This window comes from Ceratina calcarata, unplaced genomic scaffold, assembly GCF_001652005.2.
Source record: "Ceratina calcarata isolate Rehan_Ccalc_2016 unplaced genomic scaffold, ASM165200v1 scaffold114, whole genome shotgun sequence".
In the NCBI taxonomy this organism is placed as follows: Eukaryota; Metazoa; Arthropoda; class Insecta; order Hymenoptera; family Apidae; genus Ceratina; species Ceratina calcarata.
The window spans coordinates 80,044-104,022 of record NW_017132337.1 but is presented as its reverse complement, the minus strand read 5'-3'; the positions used below and the strand labels follow the sequence as shown (position 1 = coordinate 104,022).

General features: G+C 45.9%; 3 protein-coding genes across 11 annotated transcripts in view; 1 reads left to right on the top strand and 2 right to left on the bottom strand.

Annotated features, from left to right (window-relative positions):
* The window catches only part of mGluR (metabotropic Glutamate Receptor), a 28,344-nt gene extending 15,555 nt beyond the window's left edge, over positions 1–12,789 (bottom strand). For 2 of the 5 annotated variants that reach the window (XM_018021011.2, XM_018021044.2), the window contains exons 1-5: positions 12,050–12,789; positions 8,401–10,001; positions 2,168–3,047; positions 1,606–1,904; positions 938–1,432 (exon numbers count right to left, since the gene is read on the bottom strand). In XM_018021011.2, the coding sequence (XP_017876500.1) occupies positions 938–1,432; positions 1,606–1,904; positions 2,168–2,715 (1,342 nt within the window). In that variant the 5' untranslated portion in view covers positions 2,716–3,047; positions 8,401–10,001; positions 12,050–12,789. Of the gene's footprint in view, positions 1–937; positions 1,433–1,605; positions 1,905–2,167; positions 3,048–3,555; positions 3,740–8,400; positions 10,002–12,049 lie in introns of all 5 variants that reach the window. The other 3 variants (XM_018021028.2, XM_018021017.2, XM_018021036.2) reach the window with 3 other exon arrangements.
* Positions 12,790–16,563: 3,774 nt separating this feature from the next.
* Atg4b (Autophagy-related 4b) lies at positions 16,564–22,966 on the top strand. Of its 5 annotated transcripts, XR_003388916.1 has the most exons (8): positions 16,564–17,476; positions 17,697–17,876; positions 17,958–18,305; positions 18,376–18,657; positions 18,733–19,133; positions 19,209–20,237; positions 22,401–22,616; positions 22,803–22,966. XR_003388916.1 is itself a non-coding variant. In XM_026811960.1 (6 exons), the coding sequence occupies exons 2-6, from the start codon at positions 17,795–17,797 to the stop codon at positions 19,389–19,391; spliced, it is 1,296 nt and encodes a 431-aa protein (XP_026667761.1). In that variant the 5' UTR covers positions 16,564–17,040; positions 17,697–17,794; the 3' UTR covers positions 19,392–20,658. The 5 variants fall into 5 exon arrangements, 3 of the variants coding, with proteins under 3 accessions (XP_026667761.1, XP_017876845.1, XP_026667763.1); XR_003388914.1 differs by lacking the exon at positions 22,803–22,966 and having other exon boundaries at positions 22,401–22,677; XM_026811960.1 differs by lacking the exons at positions 22,401–22,616; positions 22,803–22,966 and having other exon boundaries at positions 16,564–17,040; positions 19,209–20,658.
* On the bottom strand, positions 20,896–23,236 carry Ak3 (Adenylate kinase 3). The gene is made up of 4 exons (XM_018021368.2): positions 22,960–23,236; positions 21,911–22,030; positions 21,508–21,680; positions 20,896–21,364 (listed from the first exon to the last, which is right to left on the bottom strand). The coding sequence occupies exons 1-4, from the start codon at positions 23,210–23,212 to the stop codon at positions 21,155–21,157; spliced, it is 756 nt and encodes a 251-aa protein (XP_017876857.1). The 5' UTR covers positions 23,213–23,236; the 3' UTR covers positions 20,896–21,154.
* Between the last annotated feature and the right edge of the window lie 743 nt (positions 23,237–23,979).

Sequence of the window (23,979 nt, the reverse complement as noted above, 5' to 3'; positions counted from 1 at the left end):
AAAAAAAAAAAACAATGGCCTTGGACTGCACATTTAGGATCGATACAGCACGATCTCCCTGTAATAACGCCTCTCTCGTTCCCCCTTCTATTTTTTTTTCCCTCTATTCCCGCTTTTCCGCGCACTCTTCCTCGTTCTCCGTACATTTGTCTGTTACCCCGGAGTCACGGTGGTGCTTCGTTGGCCTCGGACGAGTTTTCAACCCCTTTTTTTTAATGGGTCTCTATCTTTATCGCGGCCGGAGAATAAAAACCCGACCTGGGGCTCGTATAGTTCGTATCGCAGAAGTCGCCGCGCTCTTTTTCCCTCGAGCCGCCAACCGAATTTCCACTCCCACGATCCCGTCGTTGCACCGGGTCCGAAAGTACGCGTTAATCTTTCGGTTTAATACGGACTCATAGAGCGTTCAAGCAACGGATAGTTAATTCCATCCGCCAGGCAGAGGATTAGGCGTGGAACGGGGATGGAATGCGACGGGGGAAATGCCTGGAAGGACCGGTCGTGCAATCTTCGAACGCTGTCGGGACGGACGAGGGATTGTCAGGGATTTGAAAGAAAAACTTGTTGGAGGAAGCAATTCTGAGAATGGGAAACGCGAATGTCGGGATTTGAGGGAAACTATGAGCAACGGACTCGTTTTGTATCGGTGACTGCAATAAACACCGTATTTCCGTGGAAAATCCGCGACACGTGAATTACCCTGAAAGGGACGGCCGACGAAATTTCATATCTGCGGGTGTGAATGTCTTCGGCTCGTCGATATTATCGGTTCCATGAAACGTGACGCGTTTATTGCCCGCGGGGGTGGAAAAAAAATTTAATACGCCTAAAAAGGGAACGTTGGAGGCTGGAGCACGAACCGAATATACGTATAGCACACGGTCCATCGCCCTGGGGAAAAATATTGGATTCCGGCTTTTGTACTCTCTATACTCACCTGTAAAGGACACGTTCAGCAGGTAACTCCTATAGAAGGCACCCCGGTCGTAGTTCGCCATCGACGGGCACAATCCTTTGCTCTTATCGCACACGTCCCTTTGAAGATTGTGCAGTGCCAACGCGAACGCGTACACCGCGTCCACGACGAACTGGACCTTCGACTCCTGCTCGTATCCGTTCTCCGACGTAAGTCTAAGCTCCGACGAGCACGTAGTCCCGTTTTGACTTCTCGCGACGCTCTTCCTCAAAACGCAGCTGAACGCTTCCTCCCAGTACTCGTTGAACCACGGATTTCGACGGTTAGTCTCCGGAGTGAGGGACGCCATGTATTCATCGAAACCAGGGATATTTTCCGATTGCAATTCCACAGTGATAGCTCCTTCGGCTTCTTCTTCGAGACCCTCGACCAATTTGATTTGCCTTCCCCAGCCGTCGCTGGCTAGCCACTGGAATGGCTGGCTCAAATTGGATCTCCTAGCTGCCTCCAAGATACCTGAGGAAAAATAAAAAAGAACATATATCTTCAGTGAAGAGATATATAAATTTATTAATAAAGACCGTAATTAATGTAAAGGGAAAGATGATAGATAAAATACAAAGAGAAATGTCGAGTTCAATATTTCATGAGTACAAAGGATTCTATTATGAACGCGCTGGTACTCATACCTCTCGCATCCTCCGCACGGGTGAACAGGACCACGGCTCTGGCATTCGACTTTTTGCTCAACCGTAGGATGATATCGTCGAACACGCGATCGTCCGCGGCTCCGGGTACTTTAACAGCGGCAGCGATGCACACGTTTCGCTCAGTGGCTTCCCTGGTGAATACCTCGATTCCGTACTCCCCGTAGCTGCCCTCGGAGTAGACGGTAGAGACGTACGACCAATTGGCGCTCTTCACCACGTCCACCAGGGCTATCGATTGGAACGTGTCCGGGGGCACCGTTCGCGCGAAGTAGTCGAACCTGATGGAAGATTGGAAACCGAACGATTAGCATTAATGGGACTGTGATTATCGTAGTGCATCTTCGAGCCAATCTAGATATGGCTCGATCGATTCGTTCCATATACTGTCGTCATTGCAATATAAAATCCTTTATAGTAATTCATTTGGTCGACGTTATACGAACGAAAATACGACAAAACGAAAGTAAATAACGGTAGAAATGTACTGTTAGAAAAGAGAAACGATTCCTCTGGTAAATGAGAAGTAAATGGAAGCACTCGCCTGGTTTTATCGCTGAGGGCTTTAGCGGTGGAAGCAGGGGAGATCTGCGGTATGTGAAACAGTCTGAGCAAGTTGGCCACTTGGAGGGACACGGAACTGTACGAGCCACCGATTACTCCAAAAATAGGACCGGCACTGGCCGTTTTCTTCACCCTGGGTGCCGATTTATCTGCGCATTCTAGCACGCTGATGTCCAGATTGGACAGCGAGGCTCTGACAAAGTGCAGGCTCTGATTCAGAGCGTACGTGTCTCTACCGCAAGTGTCTAGGATGTGAACACCCAGGGTGATCCCAGGAAGGATTTTGCCGTCATTGTTTATCTGATCCACGGCGAACAGCATCGCTTCCAGGCGTTGGACGCCACGGTTGTAGACGTTCGGTCCGCAAGACGCGCTCCCCTTCTCGTGGACCGGGAACAGACCACCGAGGACGATGTCCCCGGGTATCAGCACCGCTTCCCGTTCACTGTGCAGCCTCGACTGCGTGACGAAAGACAGCTGCTGCAGCGACACTGCCAGGACCAACATACGAACGATTGGCTGGCTCATTTTTTACTCGGTTGGATCTACTGATTTCTTCTAGCCGAAGATCGCATTTTATGCTTAAAGTCGAGTTTATCTTCGAGGTCGACTGGAATTCTCTACGAGCTCTTCTCTAAATTAGTTGATTAGCGAGGTTCCGTTTCCGTTGTAGAAAAATTTGTTAGGCCCAGCTACTATTATTTACATGGTAAGGACAGTCTTGCACGCGATCCCACGTTCAGATGAGTTCTTATCTAGCCATCGCGTGTCCTCCTTTCGGACTCTTCTTCCTCCACGTTTCATCCATCGCCTCGAACATCTCCGGTCCAGCTTTCGTCCCGAATTTCCACGAGGAAGTCCTGGAGTTCGCACGGGGCAACCAATCTCGATATTAATGCGCCGAGACTCGAACGAGAGGATCACCGGAGCAAGTTTATCGATCGGACACGAATTTTCCGTGGAACCGTTTTATTTCCTGGCCGGTCGACCCGGAAAACCGTTCCTCAATTTCATGCTACGCAACGCGTCCCCTTTTCGTACGGAGTAAGCATCGTTTCCGGCCCCGGGCAGAGCTCAGAGGATTTCTCTTTCAAGAGGACCTACATTCTCCGCAGGAAGTAAAAGAATTTACAAAAATTATGAGAAGAATCCTCGAGCAGGGAACAAGAACCTCCCTTTTATCTCTCTGCAGCCCGAGATAGAAAGTCTGCGGATGTGATCTTCGCGATTACGGCAAAAAGCACCGTTTCGCATGAGCAAGTTTCAAAGTGCAGCTAATTGAAACGTAACTTAGAATCTCCATGGACCATAGACAGGAAACAATCGTGCAACGTATATATGTACGTTAACATGAAGAAAGGCGTATACCTTCGCTTCAACTTTTCCGTCCGCTCCGAATAGAGGGCAGATGCATTCGAACTTTTCCCGACAAGTTTTCCAGCGTGCATCGAACACGGGACCGAAAGTCGAAGACGGAGGACTTCTCGGTGCCGAGAACTTTCGAAGAAGCCTCTTTCTCTCGCCGGGACCTCCTTTAATCTCCCGGGGCGTTCTGCTCGCGACAGGAAGACGATAAAAGCGTTAGCCACTTAACGCACCTTCCACCGCAGATTCAAACAGATAAAATATCGTAAACTACGTTCAACCATGACGAAGACAGAGAGATTCAAGTATCAGCGGTATCAGCTTTAAGCTTGAAATTCGATTAGATTAGACCAGTGGTGGGCAAAGTACGGCCCGCGGGCCAACTCCGGCCCGCGAAATTATTTAATCCGGCCCGCCGTAGACCCATCGACATGGATAGTATGTGGCCCGCTATAATTATGTTTTCATGGTCGAGAAGTATAAAGTGTATTTTTTCTATAATTCTGGCCCTCCTCTAGAATTTCTTAAACTTTGTGGCCCCACATTAAAAATGTTTGCCCACCACTGGATTAGACTGTACAGATGAATGACGATGACGTGGAAAACATCGTGGAACACAATCGTTTCGATCAATCTGGATTTAATTCCTTAAGTCATAAACGGAAACGCTTGATTCTGTATAAGAATTCGCGATCAATTTATAATAGCGAACGGAATACGTGGTACGGCCGATGAATCATCGACTCGTACTACTGATTCCCGCGGACGTTTATATAAATCGAGATTTCTTCCCACCCTTTTCGCGTTCGGTTTCGTCTGATTTACAGCTGCCAATGGCAAACCGAGTTGCGGCTTTCTATTTAGGACGAACTCACTTTTACTCTTTTACCGGGGGGAGGGGGGCGTAAAAAGAGTTCGCAGTTGCGTCGACCCGGTTGGCTCGTTAAATTTCACCCGACTCGCATACTCGTTAAGCGGACTTAATTTCACGGGACTCTAACAAGCGTGGCTGTGCCCCTCAGATTTAAATTCGAGAGTCTTTTTTTTCGTCATGTCGCATGGGGTCGTCGTTTGGCGCATGGTTTACCGATTGTCTCCAAATCGCCTCTCCTCGTTTTTCAGGTTTTCCTTAACGAGGCGCAGCTCGATCAAAGACAGTCACTCGTCTAATATTTCCCAGGGATTAGCGAGACGTGAGACAGAAATTGCATTTTAATTAATATACCGAGAAACTAACGTATCCTTGATGCGTAATGCTTGTGCGAATGAAAAAGGGACTAATCAAAGGCAGATTCGTTTCACTTTATTCGTAAAGCGGTAATTTTTCTAAAGCGAGCTTTCCCTTTACTCGAATAAAAAGGGACATTAGCGATGGATCAAAGAGAAAAATGTGGCGCATTTTACTTGGTTCCACGTTGGACCCTCGGATGGACGTCCGAAATGGAGCCGGCGCATATCGGAAAATTTGTCACGTCGCGAACGCACCGGCATCGAAAATCCCGCAAAGTAAATGGGGATTTTATGCAAACGGGTTTCAGGCCACCGTTTCCACGCGAGCGCTCTTTGTTAACACCGGCCCACTTCTGTCACGCGTGCCTCTTTCAAATTCTTATTTATCACACCAGACGAGAGAACCATTCGTCTCTCTCCCCTTTCCAGAGACATTGTTAATAAACGTTTCGCGCAACATCTAATCCAGCAATCGCACGATTTCTCCTATCCAATTTCAGTTGATCCACGAGATTTATGGGATGGGAACCCGGTCCGATCCATCTTCTCTCTCTCTTGTTCGATGAATATTCGGTAGGTTGAATATTCACACGCGTGATTTCATGGCCCGGTTCGCTCGACGTACTTTCCTCACACTTACCGCCGTCCCTCTCTTCCTCTCGGTTTGTCCGTCTGTCTCTGGCTTTAAATAAAAAGGGAGGAACTATCTTCCTGGTCTCCCCCGTTTAGAGTATCGACCGAGCGTAGGTACGGCACTCTGGATATTTACTCGAAACCCCAACGATCCCTGGGTTGCTACCTCCACCGATATTCGCGCCTATTCCCGCCCTTTCAATTGGGATACATCGATTTTACTCCCTCCTCGATGCCGACTCTCGAAAACCCTTTTTTCCTTCTTATTAACGAGACCGACCAACGAATTCATCGCGAATTTCACTCGCAGGAACGATACCCCGGCACCCTTTTCAATCCAGAAACCGAGCGGTAATTAAGGTAATTGGGGGTGTTTCTCAATGAATTCGATCGCAATTAGCTATTCCGTTTGCGTCCCGGAACTTCTAAGTTTTTGTTATTCCAATTTTCTTATTACCCTTATACCGGCGCTCTCGAATTTCTATCCCTAAAGTCTATTTCTTCCATGCATTCTCTCGTGCATGCGAGCAAACAATTTATCTGTAAGAACGATCTATCAATGAAATTTGTTTGCGCTCTTTTATTAAATTTCATATTGTGGTCTCGCCGAGAAAAGTGGTACGTGCCGTCGCCTGACCATTTTTTCATGCAGGATCACGTCCATCCGTGATTTCACTAACGTGGCCGATCGAAATCGCGGTGACCCGATCTCGTCGGAATTATTTAGCGAAATAATCGAAGGATACCAACGAAAATAGAACACCTCCACGTCCAATCTCTGAAACTCCGTGTGCTAAAAAATCCTGTCACAAATAGATTTCCGGATTTTCGTGACTAAATTCACTTATAACAAGTTTAATTCGAATAGAAACGTCTCGGATAAATTAAACGTCGTGTTTTTCAAAACATCGTCAGCTGTATTTTAATTCAATTTCCTGCAGCCTGTATTTCTATAAAAATAGTGGACAAGAGCATCCTGTTTTTGTGTACGCAAGTAACAAAAACGTTGAAGGTAAATAATTCGGTTGTAATGAAACAATCTATTTCGGGAGCCCTCGGGCACGGAACGTTTCATCCCCGGGGATCGCAATTAATACAAGTTCACCCTCCCGGAGTCCATTATTTTCCCGAACGGTTTCTGGCTGGTATCGCTTAGCGGCAGATGTTCTTTTTCCACGGCGGGGACACGGGAGATTTTCCCCACGAAAGATAATCGAGATCGCCTTCTATCGTGCGAGTGTATCCCCAGCCCCACGGCCACCGACTTCGGAAACGCTCCGGTTCCTCACTCAGCGTTTCAGTGTGTGCGCTCGCATTCGTTCGCGCCCGTGTATGTAGGACGTGCGCGCATTAGCAGTTTCCTGGGCAATCACGGGCCGGAAGTTGCCCGCAAAATTATTAGTCCGAAGACCGGATACACAGCCTCGATATATACTCGTCGATCGAGTTGTAGAAGTTCGAGCTAAGAAAAATTTATTTCCCTTTACGAATCGAATGACAGCACGTAGGATAACGATCGGACGCGAGACTAATGGATAGATGTTGTGATACGAAAGTGATGAGTCGGATTTTAATTCTGCAAAATCGACGTTTAATAGGAAAGTAGCGGTCGGGCTCGTTTTTGGGTTAACGTCGTTAGGTATCGGTCCAGAAATTTTCTAATCAGATGGAGCTAGTAATTAAGGAGCGAAGGACAGGATGATGGATTTTTTTTGTCGGATAGATTTAATATTTAGAGCGAAATGCTCCAGTTGCATTATCTGATACTTTGTAATTGGGTAAAGGTGCGGGCCGAAAGAGATTGATAATGCACTGTCGAATGGTAGAACGTTTAATTAAAATACATATTACAAAAGGATTAACCGATTAACTTTGAGCGTCGTTCAACCTTTTAAATCCACGCGACCTGGATAAAGATGATTAATTAGAGACGGAAGGATAACCGAGACAAAGTAACTATGATAATTCGAGTAGAAGACGGAATAGCCAGAAATCGACAAACAGCTTGGAGGATTTAAGGTTCGTAGAATAATCTTATCCTGTGCGCCAAAGGAGAAGCTTCTTTGTAGGTGAAAGGAGAATTCCCTCGTTAACTGCAATAATCGAGTAGCTACGTCTTCCCTTTTTACCAGCTCGAATTCGACGATTAGAGATAAACGACAAATTTTCATCGAGCATAAAGAATAATCCGTAGAATTGTAGAAAAATCGTGGCTTCCACGATTATGTAATTTTTGATAAAAAAAAAATAGAGTAATTTGTTTCAAACTCCGTGTAGCAAGGAAGATCAACTTCCAACGAAGAAACGCTTGCAGAGAATTTTGTTCAAATTAGACTGACGTCGTGATGCAATTTTTAAAGTTGACGTGGTTAGCCGGAACATTTTGCATCCGGGAAAGGCAGGTTTTTCCAGGCCGGAAACGACACGATTTTCTACGAGCGGTGGATTCGCGAACCGTGCGAAATACCCGGCGCGTCGAATTTTTTAGGGGAAGCTACGAGCGAAAGATCGTTTGAGGATTAGCAGCCGCTTTCATGGCTGAAGTGCGCAGGATTAAATATTCCTTAGACCTCCGACTGGGAATACCTCGCGACGCTCGGAATCTGTATATTGAATAAAGCAAATCGGGTTTTCCCTGATTTGATATTCTTGGGATTTGTTGGCGGTCTCTCGCCTTCCGCTGGGCATATCCTGAAACTGCGGCGCAACCGAAGTAACGAGCGAATTACCTCTAATCTCGTCTCTCCCGAATGCTCTAAAAGACGAGGCAGTCTCTGATCTTAAAACATAAATTAATTGTAGAGGAAATAGTTGCTGTTCCAAGATCATTTCTTTATCGAGTAAATCCTGCATGCTCTAAATCCGAGTCAAAGGACAAGATCCCCCTAACCCGACGGCCGTCCCTTTCGCACGGCCCGTAGCCTATGTCCAGCATAAACTTCCCGGCGTTCCTCTCCCAGTCGTTGATTAAAGGGTATTACTTACTCGGTAGTACAAGCTCGACCCGTTTTCTTTGAGAGCGAAGCGAGAGCCAGCAAAGTGGTATTCCTCTGTTTCTCCCGTCAATCTTTCCGCCCTCCTCCCTCCCCCCGTTCGTTCCCGTTCGTTCCCGCCGGTTGCCCTGCTCACCACGTCCGATTCACTCCGCTCCCTCTTCGAGTTGCCAGCGGATTCTCGCGATACGGTCCACCGCCTCTCTCCTATTTCTCACCCTTCCGCCCCCCGACCTCCTCTTTTTCTCATATTGCGCTCACTCCCCTCCGCTCCATCCTCGTTTTCGTTTTTAGTTCCGCTCTCGCTCCTTCTCGCGTTCAAACCCCCGTCGGCCGAACCGTCGTCGAGCGGCGTCCAACCCCTTCCTCCTCGCGACGACCTCTTCAAAACTCGCTACACGCGCAACACTTTACCAAATGAGTTCTAATTCATGCCACGTTCCTTGCCTCTCCCCAGCACCCTGCCCTTTCGCACCGGCTTCTCTCTCGCGTTTTCTTCCTCGTTCCTCGGCACAGTGCACTCTTTGATGTCTCCGACTCCGCTTCTTCCACTCGACCAAGGCGCCGCTGTTGTTCATTTAGTGCCTCATCCACCGTGATCTCGTTCCCCCTTCATCCGATTTATCAGTCGAACTTCTCGATAATTCTCCCTCTTTCGGACTCGAGTGTGCGCCCCCCCTTCGGTTTTACGCGTGTTCAGAGAGCACCGAGGGTTGCAGAATGACATTAAACGTGAAACCGCGAAGCGACGTTCCCCGTTTTACGCGACACTTTTTTTAATTCCCCGATCGATGCCTCGATCGCAAACACGGTTGATTCTCGTTAGGACAAACCGAGATATCGAAGGAGTTGGTATCGCGGTTAACCAGGATACAGATGGTCGATGGATCCAGTAACATGGCTAGACTTCGACCGATTTCAGCGTCGGGACGACGTAATCCGACGATGGTTCAAGGAAGGTGGACGAATCTCTCATCGTCGACGATCTGTCTGCCCCGCGATAACGAATCGATAGCGACGTTTATCCCGTCCCCTGGCTCCGTTCTCATTATTCGGGGCCGAGTTTTCGACTTTGCGACCTTCCAGTTCTCTCGTCCACCCACTAGCCTCCTTTCGAATACTTCGCGAGTCCACTGATTATTTTTCGACTCGCGTGTTCGACTCCTCGCGAACCGGGAGAAGCGTTTACTCTCTTCGCCTGTCCCTCTTACCCTCGTCCGCTGCTTCGGGATTCTCTATTATTTCATTATGAATACGTATCGTGCTCTTTTCTCGTTCCTTTTTGGGACAGTTCCCCTCGTGCCTCGATCGGGGATCACCCTCGGGAAATTCGGTTCGCTCTGACACACATTCCACTCGGAGGCTATCGCGTGTCCGCGAGGCAACAAAAACAAATCAATATGTTTCCACCCGAACTTGTCCCCAGCGTTACTCGCCCGCGGATACTTATTTTCCAACCCCTTTGTGGACGCCGAGATTACTTTTCCGCGCGACGACGATTCCCTCCTCGGTAGTAAAAGTTTTCACAATATTCTCCACCCTCGATGTTCCTTTAGTTTCCCGCATCCATCCTCGCGGTGACGTTTGTTCCCCCTGAAAACGATTCCCTTTCTTCGCAAGGTATCCTCTTTTTATCGTCGCCCTCATTACTGTTTTATCAGACGGTCTTTGCGTCACGAGCTCTCCCTATCTCTTTCTCTCTCTCTCAACTAGTAGCTGCTACCGTTTATTACTATTATTATTATTATTATTTCTCGCTTCGACGAATTCACCCCGTCCGTTTTTTTCCCTGTAAAGGAGCTCATTAGGTTGATCGATCAGTACGAAGAAAGACGGTAACGAGAAGGCTACGGTTTCTCATCGCGGGATACAATGTTCGCCGTTCGGATTAGGTGTCAGGTGCCTCTAATCACCGGGTTCTTCCTCGCGATTCCGTAGTTAATGACGATTTGATTTGCGCTGATTCGATTTCAACGAGACGCGCCTGCTAATTCCAAACGTTGTTAAGTAAAACCAGACCCTGGCCAATTATTAATATATTCTCTTACGGGTATTTAAGCTTGATTGAAAACCGTAGAAATGTCAAACGCTTCGGACCAGGTTGATCTATATAACCGGTTAGAACGGACTAACTTTCTTTAGCCTTCATTAATTTTGCCTCATTGGTTCTATTAAAAGCTTGTTCTATTCTTCTGGCAACGACGTAACGAGCAGTCGTTCTGCACGTTCGACTTCCCACGAGTCCGTAAACGTCTCCTAACGACAGAGCTTTCGAATAAAAAATGTCAAGTCCCCGATTCGTTATACCCTCGAATAAAAAAAAAAGAAAGCGTCTACTCGCTAATAACTCTACTCCTCTTCACGGAACGTCGCCGTCTTCCGCCGTAGAAGAGCGAGGCAGAAACGGTTTGCCACGTTCGAGGAGCAATCTCCGACGATCTGCCCCTCTCCCGCAAGTAGAGAGTAGAATTTTACTCGTTGATATAAGTGTCATCGGTTTATAACAAGTACGATTTTACCGTGCATTCATCATTCGCTATGATCTTGCAACCGAGATAGTTCACAACGATTAATGCACCGTAAAGTAGTCACTTTTTTTTTCAGCGAGTCTCGTAATTCGTATGAAAGTGCAAGCTGGCCCGGTTGCGGACGCAAGCTTCGGTGAAATTGGTGCGCGTGGCCTGAAATAAAATCCGCGACGGCGGTTCACGCGTTAGCGTTATCGCGCACGGTCCCTCCTCTTTCAGCAGCGGGTCCCACGTCTGAAAACCCTTTAGATGGACGCTTAAAAGCCCCGGGTACGAAAATTGCCGGCTGACCTAAATAACGATCCTCCTTCAGCCCCTCCTATACTTCATTCATTCCTCCGGAAAAACTGCTGGCGACACGCAGTTGACAAGGTTCGAGGCATCTCCGCTGGGAAATAATTAGCCGAGGACCCAGGTACAAATATGATGCGTATCGAATCGATAATAGCTTCCCGGCGGTACCGAGCGAAACCCGTGGCGGTGTTTTGCCACCCGTGAATTGTACCCGGATTCGAAATTCCGAACCTGAACAACGGCGAATCCGCGACGCGCCATGACTCCAGCATCGTTTGTTCGATTAGACAGATCAAATATTATTCCTCCATTATCGGAATCCGGCGTAATTGTATTCCACGTTGATATTGAATCATTAATCGATATCGAAATGGATAAATCAAAGATGCGATCCATTAGGCATCTCAGTCCTTTGCTAACATTATTCTATTAGGATTCCATTTCATTGGGATCGTGTCTCAATTAATTTAGCGGTCAAACCCGTGCAGGTATTCCATTAGAATTTCCTCGGATCGATCGATTAGCCTGAAACGTCTCCTGGATCTTAGGAATCGCGTGAGGAAGTGCAAGCGTCACGCGAGAAACTGAAAGAGAGAGATATAGAAAGAGAGAGAGTGAGAGAGAGAGAGGGAGGGAGAAGGTTCCCGTTAATTGCGAGAGCGCGCGATAGTTCGCGTCTGACCTAGAGATTTAGATAAACCAAGGTTATCCGGAGACCGCGAGCGGCAAGGATCCGTGGCAACCCGTAGAAGGGGCGCCGCCGATCGAACATCTTGTCCTTGATGGACCTTGCTGCCTTTTTCTTTTCGTTCTACTCACCACCCTCGCGGATGATCCTCGGATATCCTACGAGCTCTCTCGTATCCGTCCAGCGGACTCCTGCGTAACCACTTGTACCGAAGTCGTCGAAAAAGGCGATCGATTCGCGCGAGCCACCCTTGCGTCGCACGTGCACCACCGGACCCGATGAGAAACTTCCTCCGTAGGCCACCCCCGTTTGTTTACCTTCGGACCGCGGAGCTCGTTATCAACATAGATCCAGGATCCTCCGTTGGTGAACCGCGACCACAGTTCTATAACCGAACGTCCGTCGTCGTCGTCGTCGTCGTCGTCACCGAATTCCGTCGCGGGCCGCGGGACGCGAGATTCTCTTTCGTAGAAATTCTGTCGGATCGCGGAACTCGATAATCGACGCGAGAATCGTTCGTCTGAGCGAACGGTGGGGCCCTCGTTCGAGGATTCTGGATCCCAAGTCAGGACGATTCCACTAACTGCACCACGGATATTTAATGCCAGTCGACGATGTAAGGACGCATCGGGATATCGCGTATCGAACGATCCTCGCGAGCGAGCATCCTCGGTTCCGTCGATCCGTTCGAGGCCGAACTATTCTGTCTTTCTATCAGCTCATCCGTTCCGCGAATCGGTGTTCGGGCTGTCGGACAGATCGAGGGGGTTGTTTGGCAACATGACGGGAGTGGTGAAACGTGAACCGACTACGCGTCGTCGTTGCCGCCACAGCACGACTGGCCGGCCGGCCGAAACCACCCTCGCTGCCAGCTCTCGACCCCCTGCCTCTCCTCTCCTCTCCTATCTGTTCCCTTCCGCTTTTCCTCTTTCGCTCGCGCCCGCGCCCCGAACCTTCTCTCTCCGTTTCCACCCTCGCTCACCGCCGCTCCTCCTCGATCATCCGAGCTGCCGTCCCGTTTCACCACCCGTCCGTCCGCGTCGAATTTCCCGCGTACTTTTTGATTTCACGCGTCATGTTCGCTCGATTAGCAACCGACAGGCTTCCAACCTTGTCCTCAAGGAAAATCGGGCAAATATTCCAAACGGACGGTCGTATCAATCAAGCGATTCTATTAAGCCGTATGATAAAATACCATGAATCGTTTTACTCAAATTGTATTCCATTATACGTTCCACGTCGCCTCCCTTCCGAGACATACGTTTGGGGATTTACGGGCTACGATATAAACAAAATTTTCCTCATCTCGTGTCTCATCGATAACGCAACAAATCCACTCGGAACTTTTTCAATCGACCCGGCAGCCGCGATATCGAACCGCGTGAGATTGTGTCATAAAACTTTCAATGTTTCATCCAACATTCCCAGCCGATGCAGCTCCGTGCTATTCGAAGAAGTAAAAGAACGGTTCACCTTGAGGATAATAACGCGACATCGGCCGAGCCCATAATTAATTCAGCAAATTGCGCGCACTCGTTTGATTTGAGCGCTTCATGTTTGGACACCGTGTTAACTCGCCGCTGTAACAATATTCGCACCACCGCCGGTGACGGTGTCGCGTGTGCCCGTGAATTATCGTAACGCGCGGTAATTTACAGGACCATAAATTCGCGTCTCGATCACGAGCAAACCGTAGGACACGGGATCGATCGGCCGTTCACGCGTGAACCGAGCAAACTGATCTTAAAAAAAGAACAGTCGGCTTTACAGTCGTAAAGATTGGCATGTTTTACAAATAGCGTTGGGGAAGCGTTACCACTGGAGTTATTTTTGTATTCGCCGCGTCGCGTTTGATACGTTTACGAGAATTCGCCAGGTCTCTGTGTAAATCTCCTCACGTGCAAGATCGAGTGGGTCTACCGGCAGTCAGGGAGATCGAACGGCGTTCAGTGCACCAAATAGAGAAGCATTAGTAAGATTTAGACGGAACTGTAAACAGTGGTAAAAAGCATCCGCCGACAGTCCGGTTAACACGATCCCTCGTGCTCGATCGATCTTGGTCAAAGACAGCGGACGTGTTCCTCGATGTACTCTTTCAAATACGTTTCCAAGGGTCACAATTGTGAGCTCGTCAAAATAATTACAAACATTTAACGACCCGATTCAGCGGACATCTCGCTGCCAATCATTTCAGATTATCTCGTTAGTATCTTTGTCCATTCTCCTGGAATGGAACCGACATAAAAGTGTCCGTCCCTCGCTGATAGCTTCCGGCGCGATTACACTCGCGATTCGGGTTTAAACACGGCTTCGGACGTCACGGGTTCTAGAAGTCGTCGCCCGCAGGATTTACTTTGTCCCGGCATTAAACTGCGAGGGGAAATATAACGTCCCTGAAACGGGCGACGCGTCGAGACGCGCGTCAGGAGGCGTCAGAACGGCCGACGTGCTGCTAATTAAAACGAGATATTCCGACGCGGTCAGCCTCGGCCCTCTCCGTCTCTAATTCGCCGGATATTCCGGTAACGTCCGCCAGGGATTCGGACCGATCTCTTCAAACGATATAAAGATTAGCGTATTATTATTAGATTTTTCGGGAAAGGGGGGAGGGCTCTGCTAGCGGAACAGGAATATTTTTGCACTGCGTCATCGCCGATACACGAAAAGATTTGCTTATTTATCTCCGGTACGTTCCAATCTGAGATTGATAAAACTCGAATCCGGATAAATAGTTCTCATAAGGGAAGTTTGGCTAACTTTGCCAATCTTTCGCGATCCGTTTAACGCTAAGCCAGTTTTTCAGGAAACGCGAACAGCTGTGTTAGGGTATTAATCAACCAGGTTCCGCGAGCTCGTTTTAACTTACGGGCTGCACTCGTTCATACACCTTCCCGGTTGTTTCTCGACCGATTTATTTTCCTCCCGGTCCTTGCCTGTTCCCTCGCCTCGCGTGTACCAATTCCAGTTCTACCGAGAAGAATGGAATTTTAAATGAACACTGGTTTCATGGATCTTTCGTTTATCGTGGCAGAAGACGTGGCGGACGGCCGCGTATCGCTACGTCGTTTCTCTGCTTTTAAGAAAGGATCTTAAAGGGAGAGAAGCGTGACTCGTTAATGTCCTTATTCAAGCCGTGCACCGCGATTACGTCGGTCCGTCGATATTCTTGCATGACCTAATTTCCGTCTCGCCCACACCCCTACACCCGGCCATCCCCTAGATCCTATCCTTCCGTTATCCGTTCCAGTCGTCAAAACAACGGCTTAACAACATTTATTGTTACAAACAATTATCTCTCCCTGTCTCTCTCTTCTCTGTTGATTTTTGCCTCGAATTTTATTATCAACGATGAAAATGGAACAGGAGTGTACCGAAACAGAGTTCGCGTAACGTTTCTGTAGAATCCTCGTTAAATCAGATATCTACACCGTTCGCAGTTTGTGCAGTACACGTGTGAAGGTCTTCTAAAGTGTATCCTCGCCTGTGTGTGCGCCTGCACGTACGTGTATACTTATGCACGGTTCGAGTATAGCAAGTCAGCTTTAGGGAAACGTCCCCTATCCACCGGCCCACACCCTTCGCCCTCCGGAGATTCGCTAGTCTCCGATACACCTGCTGGCACGCTATTGTTAATACAACACGGCACGCCGGGGGGGTTAGCGGAACTGGCGATTATTGTCCTGACAGGCGCGACCCCCGTTCCATTTCCTTCCATCAATTTCGACTTCCATCCTTTTGCACGGAACCGGCCATTCATATTTTTCCGACGGACAACAGACGCACAGGCGGAATCGCGAAAATTTAGAACGAGCGCGAAGCCTGGTAATCAATGAGGTAAGCCGGGATACGCGTATCTCATTGGTTATTCCTCGACAAGACGCGCATGACAGTTCCTCAGTTTCTATCTCTGTTCGGCTCACGTTGTCCTAAGTCCTCGCCTCTTCTCTCGAACCCTTCATCAAACACCCACCCAGCCAGTCGTACATCATTCTGGTTCCCTTTCCTCTTTCGCATTCTCCTTGTCTATCTCCGTGCGCTCATCTTCCTCGCTCCCTCTGTTTGCTTTGCATACGTGCGTCGCTCTCTCCGTCACTTTACACCTCCTCCTGGGTTGGTCCTTCCTGACAAAAGTGCATTATTACACCACGATGAAAAGGGATAATGTACCCCCGGTTGCGCTCCGTTATTTCTCTATTAATCCTGCTCTCCCGGCGGCTGTCGTGGTCCCAGTATTCTTTTTTCTCTCGTCATCTCGGTCGGCAATCAATTATTTCGATTCGAGAAATAGGTTGAAGGGATTCTGGTGAAAATAATTACGTTACGTTTCCCAGTTCCTAGAGATAGTTTCGAAACAGTTACAAATTAAACCAGGGGAAACCGGTTCAACTCTCTTCATTCGCTTCTTTGATTTCCGGTTAAAAGGTTTTGTAGGCTTGTGAGACGAATTGGTGATTAATGACGCTGTAACAATCAAACGGAAAACGTTATTGTTATCAGAGTACAAGTAATAAAATAAAATACTTGCTTTCAACTTACAATCTTTTGTTTAACCGTCGATCAATTCAAGTGCAGCGATAAAAAACAACGATTAGAGATCAAAGATAGAGTGATTGCGTGTTGGTAATAATAATTATAAAGATTACTACTGGTACTCTAAATAATTTCCTGAAATGATTAAAGGTTTATCGAGTACGAGTATCTTTCGATAATTTTCAAGCGTCATGTAGTTCCACTGGAAAATCATTGGGATCATTCGCTGAAAATTGAGAAGTGTATCTCTGCCTGGATAATGAAGAATCTTTTGAATCTGGTTTTCGTTGTCCATCGAGAAAATGACGATCGTACATTTATTTTTATCAACAAAATTGATGAAACGTTGAAAGATATCTATTTGGATTATTTTCTTTCGGCACGTCCTCGACCCCGTGCACTGAAGAATTGAACCCGCAGGTGCATCGAGTACATTCGGTGTGTTCATTCGTATGATTTGTCATGCACTTCGCAATCAGTTTAATACTATGAATCGCCTGTAGACGACTCTGGCGTCGTTCTCAACGGGCGCTTTAAATTTCACAACGATCTTTGTAAACACGCGTCGTCTCCTGTCGGCGGCGGCTCTCAGGTGTCTTTCAAACTTATTTCCTAATCGTTTCTGTTTCGCTCAGTGTCCCGCTTTCTTTCGCGTTCCATCGGTATCCTCGAAGAAACGAGAACCGCGAATCGAGTGGACTTCTTTCGTGCTACGGTGTTTGGCTCGTGTTAAGCGAAGCGTTGAGACCGAACAGGGACTTTGGCGATGAGACTCGTGTCCAGTTCGGCGCGTGCACCAGCCGATGCATAATCGCGTTAGAATCATCTGTGACAATAGCGAAGAGTCGTCGATACGGTCCGCGATAATTACTCGGCGAACGGCGATGTCACCGTGAACGGGATCATTGCTTAACGAAAATGCGATTATTCCTCTCGCGCGGTACTTAAATGTCTCTCGGTGTGCATGCTTACGAAAATCTATTTGCTGGGCATGAATGGACAAGTGCAACCCTCCAGGGAGAGGTTAGGTAAGCGTCGCTCATCGGCGAACATTCAATGCTTTCCCAGAAATCGCTGACTTTCCTTGACCGTTTATGGCAACGGTGGTCCGTCACCTATTAGTCATATTTATTTCTACGAATACTCGTCACTCTTCTTCCCAGTTCACTTAATCTGCTTTTCGGTGTGATAAATCAGTAAGAGAATTATTATTAACATCGGTTATATCGAAAGTCACTTTATTCTTAGGAGGATTTAGTAATAGTTCCATTGGATTGTTCTCCGGGGTGATAGCCACAGACCGTGTACCAAACATCCAACTGGGCTCCACAAACAATGGACTACCTATGGATGATGTTAGCGTCGGGACTGAAGTTGATAGTAAAGTCAAGACGAAGTTATTGTCCATGTGGAACAACATGAAATATGGTAGGTGTTTAGTCTCTTGTTTCACTTCTATTTGAATCAGATAATGGACATGGATTTAATTCCGATCTTGGTTTATTCAAGGCTGGACTATAAAGGTAGTAAAACCAAACTTCTCCAAAGAATCTCCAGTATGTTTGCTTGGCAAAATTTACCGGAAGAAGCCAGAGGAGTTCTTGGAAAAGGCTTCTGAAGCAGAGAAAACTTTGGACACCGGCAGCGAGATATCCTTGGCGATGGATGCTATCAGCTTCGAGGATGGCATTGAGGAGTTTAAAAAGGATTTCACTTCTCGTCTTTGGTTAACGTACAGGAGAGAATTTCCTATATTAAATGGTTCCACGTTCACTACCGACTGCGGTTGGGGATGTATGCTGCGCAGTGGCCAGATGATGTTGGCACAGGCCCTGGTTTGTCATTTTCTTGGAAGAGGCATGTATTTTTACTTTTCTGACACTATTCTATGTAATATGTCGTTCTTAAAATAACACTTTTAATGCAGAATGGCAGTGGCAACCGGACCAACCGATAAAAACGGAGCAACAGAAATTGGACGAATCCAATCACAGATTAATAATCAAATGGTTCGGAGATTTACCCGAACGTGCATCTCCGTTTTCTATACACACGCTCGTCTCTCTGGGCGCCCTTTGGGGGAAACGTGCGGGAGATTGGTATGGACCATCGTCCGTAGCTCATCTCTTAAGTCAAGCGCTAGAACGTGCAGCGGAACGGCATCCAGTATTCGGTAACGTGGCCGTTTACGTAGCTCAAGATTGTACAGGTGAATAAACATGTTCATTCGCCGGAAGCGTTTCATTTTTTTTTTTTAATCGAACTCATTCTTTATTTCTTACAGTCTACCTGCAGGATGTGGAGAACGTGTGCCAAACAACGGACGGCAAATGGAAATCTCTTATACTTTTTGTACCTTTAAGGCTCGGTGCTGACAAACTAAATCTCGTTTACGCATCCTGCTTAACGCATTTGCTTACGCTCGAGACCTGTATCGGAGTAATCGGCGGCAGACCGCGGCACTCTCTGTACTTCATCGGATTTCAAGAAGACAAATTGATCAACCTGGATCCGCACTACTGTCAAGAAACCGTCGACGTACTGAAGGATAACTTCCCTCTAACGAGTTTCCATTGCACCTCGCCGAGGAAAATGTTAATCTCGAAGATGGACCCCAGTTGTTGCGTGGGATTCTATTTTCACAACAAGGCGCAGTTTACCAATTTCATGGAGGTTGCTCCTTCGGTACGTGTTCTCATACAAAGATCACCCGATTGCGTTCGACTTAAATGTAACGCAATGTGTTTTTTAATGTTTCAGTATTTGGTGCCGGAAGACGAAAAGGTAGACTACCCGATGTTCTTGTTTTGCCAGGGTAGTGGAAAGGACCTCCATCAAAAGATCGAGATCCAAGAGAACATACCCATCACCACCTCTTTTCAAGGTAACGATGGGTGCGACGACGATTTAGACGAGTGCGAAGAATTCGAATTGGTGCAGTGAGGTATATTTATTTAAAAAATAATTATTTAGTATCTAATAATACGTTCACGGATAGTTTCTGGAGATTGACAATGTCATTGACAAAATGGCAGTGTCGTTAATCACAATTCTCCGCTCATTCGTCCACATGTGTATGTATAGGAAACAGCGAAGTCGATTGATTTATTAGCAGGTGCAGTGCGTTGCATAATATTAGAAACAGACGGACAACAGTTTTCTCAAATGTATTCGTGCCGCGAATCGTAATTCTTAGATCTCAACGCTGTTCGTTGAACGACTGACGTGAATACACATACGTATATATTGAATATTTTCCGTTCGCGATAATGCATTTAATATAGATTCGAATTGCGTTATCGTCATGTGCAATGAGACGTTCTGTGATCGTAATTTAAAACGCGGCTCCTTTTTTATTCGTTGCTTGCACAATTTCTCTCTTAACTTTGTTGATTGATCTCAAAAGTAAAAGCGATCGTCGGGTCGTTTATTTCGGCGTACGTAGAATTATTAATCTCAAACGTGTAAAAACGATATTTATTTTGTTTTATCTTTTACCGATCGATGATCCCCGGGATCGAGAACTTGCGTAGATCGTAAGTCAATGATTTTGCTATGAAGAGTAACTTTTATAAAACGAATTTCCTAATTCCTCATGAAAATGTTCCTGACACGTAACTTATTTCGAAACGTGACAATAGTAGTAGATTCCTTGATCGTATTTCATTTCGTCCTTGAGCGAAAAATGCGCACGCGTGCAAATATCGTGGCGCGTATTTAGTACATGTCCAACCGCGTTTATCTGTCGTAGCGTTTAACCCGCGTCTTTCATTTCCCATCCGTTAATACGTAAGTTATTTATTATTTATTTAATACACATTTTTTGCCCAGTCCCGACGAATTTTAATGAACTTATACTAAGTTCTCGCGGCGCGTCACAACGTTCGCTTCGACATAACGTTTTATGTTATGAAAGAGAAATGTGCGATTAATAAGCGTATATATATATATACATAAATACATACATAATTAAGATATTGTTATCACTGAGGAGGAAAGAATGACTTAATTTTCGAACGAAAATATGTGAGCATGATATATATATATAATGTATATTATACTCATATTGTTTAAGATAAGGTCTGTACACAATTGAAAATAATTGTTAAAGAAAAATTCTTATATCGGCGCAGTTAAAAATAAATATGGAAGAAAGAAGAGTATTGGTAGCACCACGGTTCCAACGTGTGTATTTCTCCCATTTACTACATTTTATTTGTGTCACCATACTCGTTTAGAATCAGCTCCCTTGTTCCCTTTACATTATAATATACAATATAATTCGGATTCACATATTAATCATTCTATATTTACAATAGTTTTCCCGTCCGATTATTTGTGCTTCTTATTATACTCGTGAAACTGTATGCGAAAATGTAAAGAAATACATTTATTAAATATGAAAGTAAAATCCTTTAACTTGAGATCGGTATGAAATAAGAATACGTGATTGTAAAAAATATATATTTAAAGTATCTTTCAAAATCATTGCGCAATATACATATGCAAAAGTTACAGAAAAATATACAAAAAATCGGTTCGCGTACCTACATTTCGATGATAGTACTTTGTGCGTGTGTACAACAACACTATAATCCGCTGCGGCGTATTTAATCAAATGGAAGCATGCGACATGGCTATTCTGCTATTGTCTATGTTTTACTCTATATCCTTTCTCAAAAAGTACAAACTCCTGTCTTAACGATTTACGACAGAAATTTTTCGATAGTCTTTTTAACGTGCGGCCACAGTTCGTCCGTGGTGTTGCCCCGAAAAGTGTTAAGTATTTCCAGGTCACGATAGAATTTTAAGATCGGTTCAGTCGCCGTCGCGTACCTCTCCAATCTTTCCTGTACGATCTCTACCTTGTCGTCCTCCCTTTTAGACAACGGCTCGCCGGATACGTCGTCCTTTCCCTATTGAACGAACAATTCGACATCAAGGTAATTGCAAATATAATATGGAATTAGAAAAAATACGTATCGTTTACTAAATCGAGAGATGGATCTAATTATATGTAGTTCCCGTGGGCAGTTTGCCAAACCGGATGCAGACTCACCGGCACTTTTGGACTGTTGAACCCGACGTTATAGACTCTGCCGCTGGGTAAGTGAACCCACCTGTTTTTCACGCGATTCAATATCACCTCGGTAGGAACTTCGAGATATAACACTAGATTCACCGGATGCGTTTTCTGTAGCTTCTCCGCTTGCGTTAACGTTCTTGGGAATCCTGTACCGTTGCCAAACTATTTTTATTCGAATTTAATCGAGCGCGTGGTCGTCGTTCACGGTCAAAGCGAATCGCTCGAAGGATCCCGGTACAAAAACCGGCCCTCGTTTAGAGCATTTTAAATCACACGAACTTGTACTAGAAATTACTTTATAATTCCACTGCGAAATTAATTTGATGCACTGACATGTTGTTACGTGAACGACCGATTTCTCTATCTTATTACTCACCGTCCAGCAGCCAATTCTGATTGGGGACCAGTTTAATTTCTTTGTCGATCAGCGATATCATTACATCGTCGGGAACGAATTTGCCGGTGAGCACGTACTGCGAGACGGTTTTGCCCAATTCTATGTTGTCAAAACGTTCAAAGTTACGTACGCCGTCCAGAGTTATTACTTTATTTTCGATTAACGCAATACATTGGACTTTGGAACGGTTGATAAATTCTTGTTGATCGGTGCATGTCCGATTGTTCAGACGCATTATAGATAAACGCGGATTATTTTTAATTATTCGGAATAATTTCCTCTTACAGCGATAAGGAAATTTAAAAAAGTCCACACGAAGCAAAATCTAATTATTTACGATTTTTCAAAACGATTTTTTGTGAATTCTGCAATGGTTTCTCGAACGTGTGCGTGCTTCGACTACGTAAAGCGATCGATTTACATCTTTGTTGTAATATTAAGTATTATGTTTTGTTTTTCATTCATGAAGAGCGAGTCCAGGCAAGAGGGACAGTTACGCCACGCGTTTAATCGAGCTAATTTCGATAACACTTGCCGATATTAACTCGGTTGAAGTAACAAAGGAAATGTATACTTAAACAGGATGAGGAGAAAATGAATCGTATGGATAATTCGTTGCGCTAACATGTGAAACATCAGTAGGAAAGGATACACCTAACAACGAACGTTATGTTGCAATCCAAAAGTGAGCCCGAGTCCAAATATTTAACTAAGAACTGTTTATAAATAAATGATGTTTCGTCAAATCGTTGCCAGTTAAATTTATCTCTCTTTACACGCTGTACGGGTCTGTATTAATACTAGTAGTAATCTAAATCTTTCAGTCTGAGGAAATAAGAGAAGACTATCGTATATCATTTGTTCTTCACAGCTCGCGATGTTAGTCGAAGATAATAATCTTTGAACCATGGATCCCTTCGACCGAACACGTGCTCTAACGTGCTTTTAAGAAAAATTCAAACGACAGGTACAAAATTCCTGAATCATGCTAAAAGCTTTTACGACAAATCGTATGGATCGAAACGTACCGGTGTTACTATTCATGTGTAGCCGTAATTTGTCGCCGGTAGATATGTGAGCCACTTTAAATTGTTTAATAATTCGAGAGGACATGGTGCCCTTGCCGGATGCAGGGGCGCCTAGTATCACGGCCCTGAAAGCCGTAGCCTTGGCACACCACCACGTGGATAGAGCTACCATTGAATCGTCTAGTTTAAAGAAAACACTGAACCAAAAGATGCTGACTGCTATAACTATAACTCTCACCAATAAGAGAAACATAACGTGTTGCTCTATGTATAAGCGTTCGCCAACACTGCTCTCAACTTCAACCGCTGTTCTCTGATCTTGTCCTTGTCTATCGATCCCCCTTCTCTAGCTGATACGAACTTAAACCACATGTTCTTATAGACAGGATCCGTTAAATTGAGTGGAATAAATGTAAGATATAGTTGAAGGGAAAATTTGCCCACAAGTGGCATCGTGAGATAATTAAGAGAACAAGCAGATGTAGGTCGGAGATACGTGCAGGTGTTTCCCTATCGACGTTTTGGCGATGCACGGAAATTATTTTCTTCTAAGAGCTGTCAGTTGGCAGTACTGCCAGTAGCCGTGTCGTCCTCGTCGGTGTGGTCAGTGTCATCAGGGCTCGTATAATTTATCCCGCACGGCTCGCTTCCCCTCTTCTTCGCCCGTATTTCGATCCCCACTACTACTCTCCTCATGCGCCTTCACTGACCATGCCTAGCATACCCCCATCAAGTACCAGTAACCACCATGGTCGTATCGTCCCCACTTTCCGGCCGAGGGAAAAATTATGCGATGCCTGGTGTCATCAGTTATCGGTGTTGGTGTTATCGCCGTTATCGGCGTCATCCAAGCTGATCCAAGATCTAAGAAGCCATGCGGCCGTGTTTTGGTCGTGTCTATAATATATCCACGACCGGCATTTAATTGATTCCAGTATAAATGTTATTGAAACGTTGCATCAAGTAGCCAATTCCGGAAAGATTTCCACAACGATTTACATTGATTTCATGACTTTCTCC

Excerpts from the sequence above, each read along its gene's own strand:
- Atg4b (XM_018021356.2), top strand. The coding sequence starts at position 17,413 with ATGCTTACGAAAATCTATTTGCTGGGCATGAATGGACAAGTGCAACCC. Across the intron at positions 18,306-18,375 it reads TTGTCATTTTCTTGGAAGAG|AATGGCAGTGGCAACCGGAC; the intron begins GCATGTATTTTT and ends CTTTTAATGCAG. Across the intron at positions 18,658-18,732 it reads CGTAGCTCAAGATTGTACAG|TCTACCTGCAGGATGTGGAG; the intron begins GTGAATAAACAT and ends TATTTCTTACAG.
- Ak3 (XM_018021368.2), bottom strand. The coding sequence starts at position 23,212 with ATGTTTCTCTTATTGGTGAGAGTTATAGTTATAGCAGTCAGCATCTTT. Across the intron at positions 22,031-22,959 it reads ACACATGAATAGTAACACCG|AATTGGGCAAAACCGTCTCG; the intron begins GTACGTTTCGAT and ends TTGACAACATAG. Across the intron at positions 21,365-21,507 it reads TCAACAGTCCAAAAGTGCCG|GGAAAGGACGACGTATCCGG; the intron begins GTGAGTCTGCAT and ends TTCGTTCAATAG.